The sequence below is a fragment of the Seriola lalandi genome, unplaced genomic scaffold, assembly GCF_002814215.2.
Source record: "Seriola lalandi dorsalis isolate HSWRI2012SDOR001 ecotype SW California unplaced genomic scaffold, Sedor1 jcf7180002054544, whole genome shotgun sequence".
NCBI classification, from domain to species: domain Eukaryota; kingdom Metazoa; phylum Chordata; class Actinopteri; order Carangiformes; family Carangidae; genus Seriola; species Seriola lalandi.
In genome coordinates, this window is record NW_019525097.1 from 3,471,682 (window position 1) to 3,488,901 (window position 17,220).

The following is a 17,220-nucleotide window of genomic DNA, read 5'->3' on the forward strand; positions in this document are numbered from 1 at the left end:
AGCAATGCAACCGCGCGTATTATTTGAAGTCAAGTCAGCCACACATAAGCAAAAAAGTACCGAATATGAAGCCTTTTACCCTTCAAAATAAACACTCGAAAACGTTTAAGATAAAAACCTTAATCCCCATTAATACCCTAATCAACCTGTTTGGTGGTTGCAGTGCAAAATGTGCCAATGGACCCCCGTTGTTTTTACGTTCCCATAAACTGTAGATGCAGAGATCCAGAAACCAACCAGTACTCCTAAATGGCATTGCCCCTGTCTTTTTTGAGGTAATCTTATGAGTCAAATATTTAATATTAAATATGAATATCTATTTAGGAAAATGCACCATGTGAATACAGTATAATGGTTACGTAGATATAACATTTTGACAGATGGCCCTTCTACAAGATGGTTAAAACCCCCAAATACATTTGCAAGTAATCAAATCCAGAACAAACAAACAAAAAAATAAACTGTTAAACAATAAGCCTGGGGCTTATGGAGCCCCTGAAGGCCTAGGGCCTCAGGGTAGGTTGCCCACATTTCCCGGTAATCCAGCTAAAATGATAATTTAAGGCCTTTATTAGGCTATTTCAGTATATCATGTCCTAGCAGGTGCATTTCACAAAATAAAAAGATCTTTAATCACACTACTACTAGTCACTAATTTCAAACTTATACAAAGGGGCCCATTACTAATTTTGGCCTTCTTGAGTTGAAGGATTTAAAAAAAAAAAAATGCAATGTAATTATTAATAGCTATAGCAAATGGAAGATGTGATTGTAAATGTAAATGACAATTAATGTTTGTTTGTTCAATTAATTGAGTAGATTTTGAATGTTAATTACAGAAACAGCAGATATATACAATAATCAGATACAATTAATTCTGTGAAGTGAAATGTAATTACTAACAATTTTATTTTACCATGGTCATGATGTAATAGAATCATGCAGTCATGCTCTTTGCTACCGAATATCCTACAAAAAAATGAACATGTTCTCAAGTGACTGAGGCTTTTATGCTGGAAAGCACAGCCGGAAGTGCTTTTCTCTCTTTGAGTTTTGCTTGACAGTGGTCCACCGCACCCACTGGAAGCTGGAGGCTGCCTGGGAAGCTGGAGCATCCCTGTTTTGCTACCCACCGACCCCAGCACCAGTGAACAAAAAGAAGAAAGCCCGAGCCTTATGTTGACTATCTGAGCAGACATGGGATGCAGGTGGGGAGGGATTGGTCATCCATCGCTGAGTTAGCTGACCGGGGCTTTTTTAATTCAACACTACATCCAACACTATGGCTAAACAGTACGATGTTCTCTTCCGACTCCTGCTTCTCGGAGATTCTGGGGTTGGGAAAACATGTTTGTTGTGCAGATTCACGGACAACGAATTTCACCCGTCTCACATCTCCACCATCGGTAAGACTCCGCACCGCCAGCACGAGTTATTTCTTCAATTTTATTCTGCACTTGTATTCGTTAGCTCTCCCATTGCTTTACACTGGTCTTTCAGCCTTTTCTATTGATGCCATATGCGCAGCACTCTCTCTTTGTGCCCACTGGATTTTCAATCTACATTCCATGAATTACATTTGGTCAGTTTAAAGTTTAAAGAGGCTATGGCTCAATTTCAGTAGAGGAGTGAATTCGCGTGGAATGAAGAGTGTGTTAATTATCAAATCAACGTGATTGCATTGGTCGAGGACGCCCTGGGGCGAAAGATGAAACACAACATCATGCAGATGAGTTTATTAACTATCAGCACTTGGCACTGACTTTGGCATGAGGTAATGGGCTTTGTTTTGCATCAGGCTCCCATGTTACCTGCCAAACTGGAGGTTTGGGGGGTCCCCAGGTGTCCCTTTGTGGGCTCTGAGGGGTTCCTACTCAAAGAGATGAATGGTTTTATTTATTCATTGTTTCATTTATCTTTAGATAGTTTACTGTATCATCCCTATAATGAGCCAAGGACTTTCATATGAAATTTCATCCCAACACAAAACATGAAATAATAATGTCAGTTTCGGAAACATCTGCCTAAACCTCAGTCAACAAAATGAGGTTTATGGATAATCATTATCACCACAAATGTGATGTTCTGTTCTTGTGTGACAAGGCTGATTTTGACATATTCAACTCCGTCTTTATCTGTAGAACCAACTAAAAGTATCACCAGTTTCTACACTTTGTCACGGATTTGCCACATCCCTGGAAATGCTATCGGCTCAGCAGAGCTAAGCCAGCCTCTTTGCTCATAGTTAAGGGCTGTGCAGTATATCTATCTGCATAGTTTGGATTCAGAGTGTGGAGCATGACAGGCACATTACCATGCTTCACTTTGAGGTTAGGGAAATAAGGATGTACAGTTAGCCATGTTTTTTTGTTTTTTTCTCCATATGCTGTGGTGGAGTCTCTTATCTCCTCCTCCGTGGCACCTGGGCTGCCTCTCCCAAGTGCGTGTAAGCACTTTTTATTTCTTTTCTTTTTTTATTAAAGTTAGCATCTACTTTCTGACACTGTTTGCTGTAATTGTCCATAATTTGGAGAAGACGAAATACAGAAATCCCTGTGGCTTGAGGGTGAAGTAAAAGTCAGGAAGTGTGTTTTCTCTGGTTGTGATGGATGACTGACATTTCATTGAAAAGACAGAGAATATGTTTTCCCAATGAGTCATGAAACTGGTGGTCAGGGTATGATCTGCAGACAGACAGACACAGAGAATACAATTGGACCATTAATTATTCAACGTAACATTATTTATTAACATTATTTTTCGACCTTTACCTGGAAGCTTTAGTAGTACAATCAAAGCCTTTATGATTCGTGAGTGCTCAGTGGAAGCCGGTAGAAAATCCAGTTTTTCACTCTTCTGCTCATTACACGAGCCTCATCACACTGAATCTTAAACGCTTTTGTTGTTCCACCTGCTCCAGCCAGTTGTGATATACGCTCACATGCTTACACAGACTGCAGTATGCTATTTTAAGTCGTGCACCTATAGCGCTCTACAGGAAACTTCCACCCTGTAGAGTCATGCTCATGTTGTACATTGTAAGCCTTTCTGATTCCTCTTAGAAGAAACGTTCAGCCTGCACATGCATATCTCTTGAGTCCGAGCAGTCCAGATATTCATGCAGGACTGAATAGTTGTGGGCAGCAGACTGTGTCAATAGGCCACGCTGGGAGGTGTTTCATGGGCCTGTGATAATTCAAACCTCTCAGACTAAACAAGAATACAAAATTCAGAGAGAGAGAGAGAGAGAGATATCAAGAGTGACCACCATCAGTGCTCTCCTGTGGTGGATCAATAAATAATTTCCCAACCTTCACGGTGACAGAAGGATATAAATTCTCTCTCGTGCCCCCCCGATGGGCAGCTCCATTATTCACCAGTTCCTGTTACAGTCCACTCATCCACTTTTTGCTCTTAATTATCTCAAAACCTGCTGGGACCTCTCTCTCACACACAGAGAGTTGTATTCAATAAAGCCACGTGGACACCCAAACATTACTTGATTAAAGTATCATCAATGCCGCTGTAACAACCTCCGCCCTTCTTGGAAAACTTTCCGTTAGATTTTAGATGCTGGCTGCAGGGATTTTCTCCCATTCTGTCACAGGAACTTTAGTGAGAGTCTGTGTTTTGATTCATCCTAGAGGCGCTGGACCAAACTCAGAAAACCATTTCTTTCAATGTGCGCACGACAGTATTGTCATGCTGAAATTGGACCCTCCCCAAACTGATGCACTCTATTGTGCAAAATTTCATTGTATGGCGGTTGAAGCCATGACAAACAGCCCCAGACAAAGGTGGATGGACAGGAGTGACCACTGTTGTTCAACACAGTATTCTTTGGTCAAAGAGAAAACTTTACAGTGATACAGTCAATGATCTTTAGAGGCTGCATGAAATACAGCAGATATACCATATATTTTTACTGTCTTGTGGTCTTTTAAATTATTTCTGTAATCTTCGAACCGGCAAAGCATTTGTGCACAGAACAAAGAGAGTTGAAACTACAGAGCGAGAGCTGCATTCAAACTCAAGCCAAGATTTTTGTCTTTGCTTTGATCCACAAAGGTTTTTCTTCTTTCTTTTTTTTTAGAGATACTCAGAAATAGGATAACAATCAATAGCAAATCTGGAAATAGGATCCACAAAGGATATGGCTTCATTCCCTAGTTACAGCTCACTATAAAATAATAATCAGGAATCAGGAATTCTGATCTCACCTGAACGATCGACATACCCTTCCTCAGCCAGGTATCCTCTTTTATTTCAACAGGTCACTCTATTCCTCCTAACATTTTCAGCGGGGCCCTGAAGTGCACATTTCACTGGCAGAGAGCAGCTGTATAGAGATGATTTAGTAATGGTATTCAGTCACACTGCAGAGTTTAATCTTCGTCGCTGTTACCTCGGCAGTCTTGTCACCGGACTCCTCAGAGCTACCGGCTGTCAAAATACCTATGAAGTACGAGCGCGGCCCTACTCTATATCATAGCTCAATAAGCAGCTGTCCTTGCGGTGGTGATCCCAGTGGTGTTGTGGTCAGGGCCTGGTATGCACTCAGCCCACTGCTGTTTGATGAGTTCATTAGTCTAAAGGGCCTGGCATGGATCACAGATGCCACAGATGGCCGTCCTGCTGTAAACAGGTTATCAAGGAAATGAATGCTGTTGGCTTTCTAGGAACTGTAAGGTGTGAGCTTACATCTATATGTAGTTGGGATCCTGTTTGTTTGTTAGCATGTTTGTTACAGCAGCAGTCTATGTCAGAAACTTGATAGGGGTGCTCTGGTGGCCCAGAGGTTAAAGTGCACTCCATGTGCTGTGGCGTCTCTGGTTTGCATCTGGCTGGGGACTTTAGTTGCACGTCTCTCATCTCTCCACTGTGTCTTTTGATTAGGCATAAAAATGGCCCCCAAAAAATACAGATTTCAGTTAAATTTGGTGAAAATTTAGGCTATGAACCAAGGAACAAGTTCATTTTTGGCACTTAAAGTTTTTCCATTTTCCTTTAAATCAAAAGGTGCAGGATATAACCTGCGCAAATCTGTACATTTTAGGTCAATACCAATAAATCTGATAATTATATATTGCCCAGAATTCATTTCTAACATAGCACTTAAAAGATTAGTCCACCAACTCAGATGCAGTAACAGTCGGACTCATGGTCGGCAGTCAAAAAAAAAATCAATACAGCAGGACCAGATTTATCATCTTCTGTATTCTCCCCACAGTCTTCTTCGTCAAAACCTGCCTTCCACATTACCCACAATGCAATTCAACTGTGAGCAGTTTGGTTGGAGATTCAGGTGTGTTCTGCTAGTAGCAGCTCAGATCCAACCAACACTGATCACCAGTTGACATCACTTATGTGCGTAGACATATATGATGTTTGGCATTTCTCTAGTGTAATTTCCTGTCACTTATTGGCCCTAATATATGTAAATACCAATGTATCTGTGCTAAACTCATATTAGCTGATGTATCAGTTTGGCAGATTTATCAGTCAGGCTGAAGTATAGAATCAAAATTATATTCATTTCATGGATAGCTAAAAGATTTTTTTAAATTTTTTGCTAAACTGTTTTTCTCCTCTCAGCGTTCATTCAGTCTTCTCCCTTTGGAAGGGATTTAAATTCAGTCATGGGTTTGACCAAAATCCTGATCTAAAAAGAAATGCTGTGTAACACTGGTCTGGTATGAAATCATCATTTCATTTCAATATTAGAAAGTTTAACTGCACAGAATGATGACAAGTTTATAACTGATAAAAATGTCTGTCCTTGATCCTGCTGTGGCCTAAAGACAACAGCTGTTAACAGTTGTTGGCTGTCCTCAGCCGGTAATGATAGTCATGGATGACAGACCCATTCTCCAGTGAATTTGTGTCAGTGCCAAAGCGTCCATCCGTCCATCCATTAGTGAGTCTGTCACCATTACCTACAGCACACTGACACATGTCCTAATCCGTCTTGCATAGTCGAACACAGTCATCCTGGTAATTAGTCAAGTCAGTTATGGGTGTGTACCCATTACGTTTTACATGGCTTTCACACTGCTGATTGTGAAATGCTGCCATGTTAAATTAACTGCTGTCTCTCATATTGTGCACATCGTGGTTGTCCCCATTGTCACAGTTTCCCTCTGAAGGGAAGAGGGGAAGCTGTAGAATGGCTTTTTTTTTTTCAAGCTGTTCTTCGTGACTTAGGATTTAACAGTTTTTTAACAGCTGAATGTTTCTCAAAACTTGGCAAAATAAAGGTGTGAAGTGTTTGCTATGCAGAAAAAGTACTGTTAAGTCAAATACGTAGAAGTCACAGACACAGTTCAACTCAATACAGTGCACTTATTTCCCGATAATATAAACCAAACAATAACATACTGAAGGCCGCTCTTGGATGCAACATGTTTGGCTGCAGAACACACGAATTCACTGAATATCAAACCTCTAACATAGAGAGACATTCTGTGTACCTTCACACCAGCCTCAGCCCATTGTGTCTAAGGTCAGTCATTGTTTGCACTGTCGTTTGCACCTTGTTCTCATTCTGCTCGGCTGTTGTAAAACAATACAAAGCAATCAGATGGTTACCCGTAGAGAATTGATTTGTTCAACAGCTGGAAGCAGACACTGTGGGCTGAAGTTTCCCAAATATAACTGTTTAATCGACTTGCTGATGATTTCCATTTATTTCTATTATAGCTTACCCATGTAGTCATCTTGATTCATTTTCTTTTTTTCAATCTACATGTGCGCACTGCCATTCACACACACGGGTTCCATTGAATCAATCACTACCACTCATAGAAATAATAAGTGGTTTTAAACATGGAGGGAAGTTTGTGTCAAATTTGTGAGAACAAAAAACCTGATAATAACTGAGTTGCTCATTGGGTGCTGTGACTGTATGGAACATAGAACAGAAAAGAGATTGGATGATAGTTTTGAATAATTATACGCATCAGTTGCTAAATGATAAAGTTATTCATAGGTTTTATTTATCTCCAAGAAAAAGTTGCCAGCATAAATTGACTCAGAGCCCTGTATGTTTCACAAAATGAAACCAGAACATTCATACACATGTCCAGAGAGTTCACACCTTCTGGATACAAGTAACAAGAGCTTTATCATATATAATGGATGTAATTCTACCCTGCATCCTAAACATTATTTTATTGAAACTATTCAAATTGAACAAAAAAACCCAAAACAAAACATTGGTCTGTGGAATCACAGTATCAAAAGCAATGATAGTAATAAGATAGAAATATCCAAGTGATCTATATACAAACCTCTGGCTTTCATTTCATTTGGTTCTAAAGGTTCTTTCTTTGGGATTATGAATAGGAAGAATACAGGGCATGAAGGCTGAGGCAGCAGGAGCTCTTGCTTTAGCAATGGAAATAAGTGAAATCACAACTATAGCCACACTGCAGGTGATATAGCAACACTGTGTGGGGATTATGGATGTATAGGTACAAGTTTGTATATAGTGTAGTGTGTGTATATATAAAGGCATATATATATATATATATATATATATATACTGTATATACCTGTGTTGTATTTATTCATTATTCGTTTTCTGGATTTCAATGAAACTCCATGAATGCTGCACGTGACACAAGCCATGCCATGGTTCTGTTCTTACAGTCACACTGTATAGGCTAGTATGAAGTTTGATTTAATGTATTACTCTGCATGTGACCCACCGATTCAGCCTGTAGTAGCTCACTTATCCATATAGGTAACTGGGGTACATAGCAACCCACAATATGTTCATTTCTGTATCTTCTCGCATTGATATATAAGTAGGGGAAACTAATTCAAAAACATTCCTTCATTTATTCATTAGCCATACTGCTTATCCTACAAAAACAGAGGGGAAATAATAAATATATAAGAGTAATTTATGATTTTATAGATTATAAGAACAACACAATATTTCAGTTACTTCATTTTTGTATGTAATGTCTCCTCCGTGATGAATGGAAATAATGAAAAAGGTAAACCATTAAAAAATTTTCAGATTTCATCCATCTGCTTCCTTTAGACACCCACTGTAGAGCTGGAGAATCCATTAGTCTGTATCTGCATTTCACATATAAACCATTGTTGTTTGCATAGATGAATGGAGCTTAATACAGTTGGACAATGACAGTGGAAGACAGCCTCTTTTTCATTACTCTCCTCTTTCTCTTCAAGCCTCAGGCAAGGCAAGCCACTGATTGTTATGCTGACCTTTCACTAAGTCTTGGTCTGAATGCTCTCTAGTCAAAGAGAAAGTCCTCCCGACTTAAATGAGGCCTCACGCTGTCGAGTCAGTGAGCACAAGACTCACTGAGTCAAGCGAAGACTGTGGGGTCTTCGCTTGACTGCAGCTTGTTCTTAACAAATACGTACAATCTCAAAATCAGCCAGGGCCAGCTATTGTACACCTGTCAGCTGTTTCACTTGGAATACAAACCTTGCAGTGGTTTTTAAATGCAGCTATAAAAACCACAAACAGCAGTTATATGTGATTCGATCGGACTCTGTAGCTCTTTCTCTGAGCGTGATGCCAGCTGTGACACATGAGCGCTGAGTGCCAGGTTAACTGGAATGAACTGTTAATTGATTTCTCAGGGATTAGTGTGCTCTATAGAAACTAGTGGGCTTGTTTTTTTATTGACTTGAATGCATAAGTGTGAGGAGACAATCATAGAGAAAAGAGATGAGAAAAAAGATGCTCTATTTATGCATTTCGATTAAATCCCATCAAGACAGATATTCATGGTCCTCCGTATTATTTCACAGGATTTTGGAGTTGATTAATGACATAAAAAGGAATTTACATTCCACTATTGGATAGACTTTGAACATGCAGGCCTGATTCTGATATTCTTTAGAGTAGAAATCTTGAAATTGGATTGTAGGACTGAATGAATAAGAGATGTGTGAAGTGAAACATTTCTAAGGGAGGTGGAGTTGTGCTGCATGGGAGAATCTTGAATAGTACTGGTGGCACTATTCTGGATAGAGACTCAATCTGTCCTGTAAGCTTTTGCTTTTCTGTGAACTCTGACAAAGTGTATTTCTAGTGAAGTAATCATGGATTTAGTTTTTGTTATATATATATATAGTCTTTATAGAAATCAAAGATTGGCTTCTTTTTTCTCTCATCTGTTCCTCTGTGGTGTTATGCAGCGCTCAGCTGTAGCGCTTTGCCCTTCTCCCTCATACTTCAGCTCCGATGTGATCGATGTCGAGACCTGAACGAGGACCGCGCTCACCCGATCATTAGCCCCGTCTCCTAACAGGCTGAATATACAGGGATGATGATGGGGCTCTCATCGTATTAACGCCCTCTATGATGTTACAAAGCCACAGCAGACACTCATGAACCTTTGTCTGTTAAAGACATGCCGGGTTAATTGATTTCAGTCACTTATTGGCCGGAGAGCACTCACCTCTCTGAGAACATTCAGAGGATTTTAGCCTGAGCACAAACGCTCACACATCTGGAGGAATATCAAACATATCCAGAGCTCCTCCGTGGATGAAGTATTGTATTTCCTAACCATATCCTCTCTCTCTTACAGGAGTCGACTTCAAAATGAAGACACTAGTAATAGATGGTATCAAAGTACGGACACAGATATGGTAGGATATTGGACTGAAACACAATGTGGAATGGCCTTGTGCATGAGATGAACAAAATGTTATTAGATATTACCCGACGGTAGTTCTGACAGAGGGAATATTATTTATTTGCAAATGTGCTACAACTATCATAACTTACAGTTGTCTGATGTTATGTTCAGGGCTGTAGCATCTACTGAAAACACTGAGGTCACGACCTTTGTATTTGTCATGAGAAATTTGGGGTTTTAGTAACCTGGAGGAATTTCAAGGTCTACAATGAGAACCTTGCGCATTGCAAAGCATTTTATAAACCGATTCCAGCAGTTTTCATCTCACTATGTTTACATTTGACTCTGTCCTGTCATAGACTTGCAATTAAAGTTGGCTTTTATAAACTGGAGCCTGAACTTACTACAGCTGCTGATATGTAGCGAAAAAATGAGCCTGGAAGTCACATTTTTAAAAACATTTGTCCTGCATTATCAGCTTTCAGTCTGGCAGTAACATTGGACTAACAAGAGTCTACAGCAGCATATATAGGCACAAAGGCGCTCTGAGCTGTATGCTAACATCAGCATGAAATTTGAATTTTAGGTCTATGGTTAAAATCTTCTGTGGGATGTCGACTCATGACCTCAGTATTTCTAAAACCCTGCTTACTGCCCCTTACGTTGTCATATTAAAGCCTCACAAGTGTTGTGTGTGCATACTCATATATGTTTGTTGTCTGCACAGGGACACTGCGGGCCAGGAAAGGTACCAGACCATAACTAAGCAGTACTACAGACGAGCACAGGTAGGTGGCCTTAAGTCTCCTCCATTTACTCTGTCGCTGCAAGTGATTTGCCACACAGTCATGCAATATTATTCCAACAAAGTAGCATTACAAATTTAAATCTAATTTATTTCTGAAATTAAATTTGTCACAGCTACAGGAATAAGTCATGCCAAAAGCTTGGCACTACTTCAGGTACTCAGATGAACCATTTGGGTGCTTTTAAAAGGGGCTGAGGTTGCTAGAGCTAGAAACTTCAAATCATCAATATTATAAAAGGGTTTGGTCTTACACCAGAGGCATTGTTAGCGCAGTGTTTCTCGTAATTAAAGAGAGCACGCCCCTTTACCCCCCGTGAGGTTATAGTGACTAGCTCTCCATGGCCACACGCAACCATTGCCACACTGGCATAATTTTATATGAATTTTGCTTTGGGCTTCTAACGAGGTTAAAGAGGGTGGAATTGAATTGTCCATTTACCAGGAACTGGCAATGGAAATGGAAGAAAACTATCCTGTTCCTGTTTCGTGCTATGAAACAAATCAGCAGATTTCTTACCCAGCCGGTCGCTTACAATGTAAAATGCAGTGTAGACGCTGCCAATTTTCCAATTGGTGGTCTGGTTTGTTTACAGTAATCATATCAATGTCACCGGTTTTAAAATACTGCTTTTAAGGCTCAAGAAATTGAGAACACGACTCTCTAAAGTGCTTTAAAATACACTGGTTCTCACCTGTTTTTTAAATCTTTGACAATCTCTGTTCAGGGAATCTTCCTGGTGTATGATATCACGAGTGAGCGATCTTTCCAACACATCATGAAGTGGGCCAGTGATGTGGACGAGGTGAGTCATGGAGATCTGGGGATTTAAGAATTGGATAAATCAAGCGCAGTGGAAAATCAACAAGCATTTTTTTCCTGTATTGCAGAAAGGGCAAAACTGACAAAACTACTTACTGTGCAGAGGCTCCAAGTTGACAAAGAACACATGTCTGACATGGTGTGATAAAAACCAAATGCTTTGACCTGACAGCTGTGCTGTGTTTATTATGTTCCATCTTCAATTTCAAATACCTGTCATCGTATTTTTTAAATGTGTAGTCATAAATTTTGGAAGGAGAAAATTTTCCTCTTGCAGTCGTTTTTTTCTATTGGCTTTGAGTCTCCAAGCAGTCTCATCTGCCCTGCTTCCCCTGCCATTTCCCATTTTATTCTATAAATTTAGTCATTATGGACCTAATTTCCTCTGTGGGCTTATCCGAATATATACACTATTGATCTTGGCACGCTTCCTACATATTTTTAATCTAGGAGTCATTTCCTGAGCGCTGTCGTTCTTGTGTTTTCTTCCTTCTCTGTTCTCTTGACATTTGAAATCTGTCTCTCTCTTCCTATCTCTTTAATTTAGTTTTTCATTCCTCTTGCTTATCTGTAAATATCCCTTCCTATTCACATGACAAACCCATGCAGTATGCTCCAGACAAGGTCCAGAAGATCCTCGTAGGGAACAAGTCAGATGACGTGGACAAAAGGCAGGTAGCCACAGAGCAAGGTATCAAGGTGGGTCAATCACTGGTTATTTGTTAAACTATTTCCCCGAAAGATTTTTAGACTCAAGACCTGAGGCCAGTGACGATATGAATATTTACCTGTTCTAGACTGGTTGAGATGGCATAGTTTCCAAAGATACCAAATATGTCAGGCTGGATTTTGGAAAATGTTTATAAAATGGTGCATTTTTGGAACATAACATAAAAGATTAAATAAGGACTTATGCAGTACGTGTACAAACAGAAATTGGGAGGCTATGAGTTGGACTGAAAACTTTGCACAAAAAACCTTTAATCTTTGGTTCAGTTTGTATTCTGCGACAGAACTGGGCCTGAGTTTACTAAAAGCTCATACTAATCATATTTAAAATTTTAGGGGTAGGCATGGGTGTCTAGTTCGTAAACAAGCTCTAAGAGCCCTGATGCACCGGTTTGACCTCAAAGAACAAGTGCAGACAAGTAGTGATTCAGTAGTGTTGCCTCACATTTTTCATTAAAAGCTGCACTTGAACACACCACTTCATCGGGCCGCAGCAGACAGTAACAAATCTGTGTTAAAGGGGGAAAAGAAACAGTTGTCTGTGCTGCTAAATCAAAAGGATCAGGAAAATAAAATGTGTCATTGTTATCTGTCTTGCAGTTGGCTAAGGCGTACGGAATGGACTTCTTTGAGACAAGTGCCTTCACCAACCATAACATAACAGAGGTGAGGTGACCTGGAGAGTCAGTTAAAAGGAATTAGACTAGACGACAGACCCATAATAAGATCAGAGCAATGCATGCGGTCATTATTGTATAATGGCAGGAAATGACTTGATAAATGCAGCTTATCTCTCGTCTTGCTTTTATCCCGTGGCAAGACTTTCACACGATTGGCTGAACAGGTGCTGGCGGCCAATAAAAAGGACTTGGATCTTCTCCGGATGTCCGTTAATGACGAGCTTAATCTTTCTGCTCTGGAGGAAGAGGAGGGACTCGGTGACAGCGCGGCGGACGACCAACCCAAAGGCTGCTGGTGTTAAAGAGATAGCATACATTTTTGTTGAATATATGTCATCACCACACACTTTGCACACTTGGAAAAATATGTGTCTCCTTTTGTATTAGGCCTATATACAGACACACGCATAGCTACAATTTTGAAACCAGCTACACCACTCCCCTCCCCCCCGGTTCACGGAGCAATGCCAAAAAATGAGCCATTAGAGAGCAGCTCCACGGGCAAAGGTGGAAACATTTTGCCATGAAGTGCAACGTTTGTGGTGAATTAACTAACCGAAGGTCACAATGTCAAAGTTCCCCTCAGTGGGACAGAATGTTCTTTATCTAAAGCAGTTCCTGCTCAGTTCAGTGTGTCTTTGATGTAACCAAATGCAGTTCCTGTCCACTACGAATTCAGCAATTGACATGCAGTTGAAAAGACTAGATACAAAACCTCAAAACTTCCAGAAGAGTTGGAAAAGAAGAATTTATCATCTTTTCTTTACAGAGTTTGTACAGCAGTCCGGATGCAAAGGATAGGGAATGACTTTGAACTCTTCACAGCTGACTTGAAAATTTTGAATTTTCTTATATGCCTTGCACATCAACAATATGACTGATTACTCTTGTCCTCCACCTCTTTAGTATTTTCCTTTATGTGAGCATCAACACTCATGCAGCCCTAGCCTTTTTACCTTTGAATGCATTAGATATAGTGTAAGAAATCACCACAAGAGGGCGCTATATGCATTGCAGAAACGGCTCACACACACTGGAGAGTTGTTCAGTATTAAGCTATACTCACACCCTCTTTCTTCTTTCCTTAGCTGTCTGATTTTGGTTGTAGTTCGACTGGCAATGACTCTTTTAAATGAAAGGATCCTTGATATATGCAGCCATGTCATTATTTTGCTTTATAATTTCCATGCAAATGTTGTCTACACAGGAAGTTTGCAGCTTGTAATATCTTTGCATTAAGTGGTCACATGTACCTGACTAAGGCATCGAGAGGGAAGGAAACATTGCAAGCAGAATTGGTCCATTTCCCTGTAGCAAAACTAAGATATTTTTTATTTTATAGTTTGTTAATAGCAGAAAATATCCTATAGTTGGATGGTTTGATAACTGCCCATCACTGCATTGTACATACCAGGTTTTTCACAGCATTGTAGACTGATAAAATCTTGATGGGAACATCATTAATTTAACGTATTACCATTAGAGGGCTGTATAAAAAAAAAAGTCCGCAGTGATAATTTAGATGGTCTGAAATATTCCCTCCGTGAATATAATAATGTCTTTGGTCATTCTGTCCTCACTGTTTTGTACAGAGTCCAGTGGAGATGCCATTTCTCCGTTCCCCTCAGATTTCACAAGGGACAAGCGAGAGTTTTGCATGCGATTCACTCTTCTTTCCTTTCTTTTATTGCAACTTCAATGAAGTTAATAATCAGCTGATCGTAATACAAGTATAGCATTTGACCAGAGTTGCCTGTTGGAGACTTACTCAGAATGACCATCATAGGACAAACTTTGGCTTTTTTTTTTGCAACTTAGTATTACTAAATGCTACTCAAAACAACTGTTTATGTGTGCACTGTGTGAAATGGCAGTGTGTTGTACTGAATGATGTTCTGGATACACAATGTATCTGTGTTGTTTGCAAGAACTTTTCTTTTTTCTTTTAGACTAATTGTATTTGTGGAAATATATTACATGCAACATGTAACATTCAACATGTTATTCCTGGAGAAAAGATGTCAGATGTTTATGAGTAAATACTTGCAGATATATGACTCAGTGTCAGGGTGTCTTCTTGGTTAAGCTGTGACCCAGGAATCCAACATAAGACAGAAAAAGAACAGACAAGAGCTCAATCATATTTGCCCTGCATCGGCCAAATTTTGCATTTATCCTCTAAAATTAAAAACAGACAATAAGGTATGGTATATTAGATTTTTTTCAGTGTAATAAATAATTAGATGTAAAGGTAGCAAAGAAAATAATGGAAAGACACATCAAATTAGGGATGGGTCATTTGTGTTAAATATTAATAAGAATATTTTTGCAATACCGATGTACAGGGACAGGTGTGGGCAATAATATTGGAAATCTTACCTCCCAGAATCAATATACATTGTGACATTGTACATTTTCTGGAACTTCAACTGAGAGAAATCTTTTATAGGTAAAATAACCAGATTGAAGATTTTGTCAGATTAAGTGCAACTGTGTAACAATGCAATGATACAGGATAATGATACATTGTAGAAAGGAGTGTTACAGTGGCACAAGTAGAGAAGAGTCATAAAGGCAGTGAGCTGACTCAAGATAACATCCTATACACTGCAATATCTAAAGTTAGCTAACATTAACCAACATAAGCTTGAGTGTACTGAATTGAGCTTCAAAATCAGGTATTCCATCACATTCATTCAAAGAAATCCTGTAAATGCAATATTTCTCTAAATTAGTCTTTCTCACTGATTTGTAACTAGCGAGTATCTACTCATTAGCTTTACTCAGAGCTTTCAACCTCATCTCACTCATACCTGACAACAGAGCAAATTCCACCTAGGAAGACTGTGAAATACGGTTGAAATCCCTCCAAAAGAACTGGTAAGTTGACCGTTAGTTAATTTTTTTTTTTTTTTTAATTTTATGTCAAATCACATAATATGCAATCAAATTGATGTTCTATGCACTTAACTGTCCGCAAACTTCATTCCACTTGCCAAAAAACAACATTTTTGAGTCACTTCTTAACTTGACCACTAGGTGACAGGTTCACCACATTGTCTGATTCTTCTCCTCAGAGTCTTCTTTTACTATAGAGTGTAAAGCACTTATGTGTCATAGTGAGAAGCCTATTAGTAATTTATAGTGTTACATATGCAATATTTACAACAGTAAATAAACCAAACCATCAGTTACAACATATAAATGTAATTGCCCTCTGGGGGTCACTTTAATCAAACATAAGCTGAATACTTTGAATAGCTGAATGCCCACATAATTCCTCAACCCATTTAAGTCTGATGGTTTTAGAACAGTACAATGCCCCACAATTTAATTTAGTGTACACAAAAAAAAAATAGAGTAGCCTAATATAAATTTGTCATTAGCAGTCAGTGATGGGGTTTTCTCAGTAAGAATTACGGGAGGAAAAAAAACTGCAAAGCTTTTGTTTATCACCTCATCTGAGTTGTTAATGTTGTGAACTCATTAAAGCTCTTTGGGTGAAATTAGCATAATGATGAATATGCATGTGGAACTGTTGTCTAGTTGACAGATATGACAGCTCAGTATCTGTCACAAGGCTGAGTGACACACGGACACACGTACAGAATAACAATTCAGCTTGCACGCTGACACATAGCACCCACACACACACACACACATATATATATATATATATATATATATATATATGTGTGTGTGTGTGTGTGTGTGTGTGCGCGCAAGGAGAGAATTCAATGTTGCTGTAGTGAGAGGAGGCCAACATCATCACAATCATCTTTTTCTGCAACACAATCCCCTACCACATTACTCCAGGTCTTGCAGCTGTCTGACATTCAGCCATATGGTGTGGGTGTGTGTGTGTGTGTGTGTGTGTGTGTGTGTATGTGAGTGAATGTTTGGGAGTCGGGGTGATATAACTCTCTGTGCGTGGGAATGTGGGAAGAAAAGAGAAAGACGGAGAAGCTCTCCGATGAGGACAGGTACAGAATACAGTGAGCAGAGTTCATTTATGTTCAGATAAGAGGATGGAGCTGAACTCCCCAGACCTTTACACCATACAGGCTGTGATTTGTTCAATTCTGTCAACATGGAGGGCCACGGGTTACCCGGCAACGCCTAGACAAGATAATTAGAGATACCTGTAGAAAGGCTCTTTTAATGTGAATATAAATCCATTTTGATAACATAGCCTCGGGTGTCAGGCTGACATTGTGGGCTGGCTCTGCAAGACTAATGATGATTGTTTTTTTTAAGTGCATTTACATGATGTAAGCAATAACTGTTAATGCTAGCATGTTACTAACTGTGTGGGCTAGTCTCTGTTCTACAAGCTTCTGTAACAAAGTTAAACAAGGTTTAATTTGTTAGCGTACAAAAACTACACATCCCATGAATTCACACTGGAATAGTACACTGTAAACCCGAACAGTACTACAAACTCATAACTATTGCCGGCAACTAAATCAAAGTGGGCTAATTAGTTCACCCGACACTGAAACATTAAGTATTCTTAACTAATAATATCGTTTTGATTTCACAGGGCTTAGTATG

At 39.4% G+C, this 17,220-nt stretch overlaps 1 protein-coding gene across 1 annotated transcript; it reads left to right on the forward strand.

Annotated features, from left to right (window-relative positions):
- Nucleotides 1-1,076: 1,076 nt before the first annotated feature.
- rab15 (RAB15, member RAS oncogene family) lies at nt 1,077-14,720 on the forward strand. Its single transcript, XM_023414889.2, has 7 exons — nt 1,077-1,406; nt 9,579-9,639; nt 10,357-10,417; nt 11,163-11,240; nt 11,867-11,956; nt 12,587-12,652; nt 12,807-14,720. The coding sequence occupies exons 1-7, from the start codon at nt 1,283-1,285 to the stop codon at nt 12,966-12,968; spliced, it is 642 nt and encodes a 213-aa protein (XP_023270657.1). The 5' UTR covers nt 1,077-1,282; the 3' UTR covers nt 12,969-14,720.
- The last annotated feature ends 2,500 nt before the right edge of the window (nt 14,721-17,220 follow it).

Coding starts and splice junctions, on each gene's coding strand:
- rab15 (XM_023414889.2), top strand. CDS start 1,283: ATGGCTAAACAGTACGATGTTCTCTTCCGACTCCTGCTTCTCGGAGAT. Junction 9,640..10,356: donor AAAGTACGGACACAGATATG/GTAGGATATTGG, acceptor TTGTCTGCACAG/GGACACTGCGGGCCAGGAAA. Junction 11,957..12,586: donor CCACAGAGCAAGGTATCAAG/GTGGGTCAATCA, acceptor TCTGTCTTGCAG/TTGGCTAAGGCGTACGGAAT.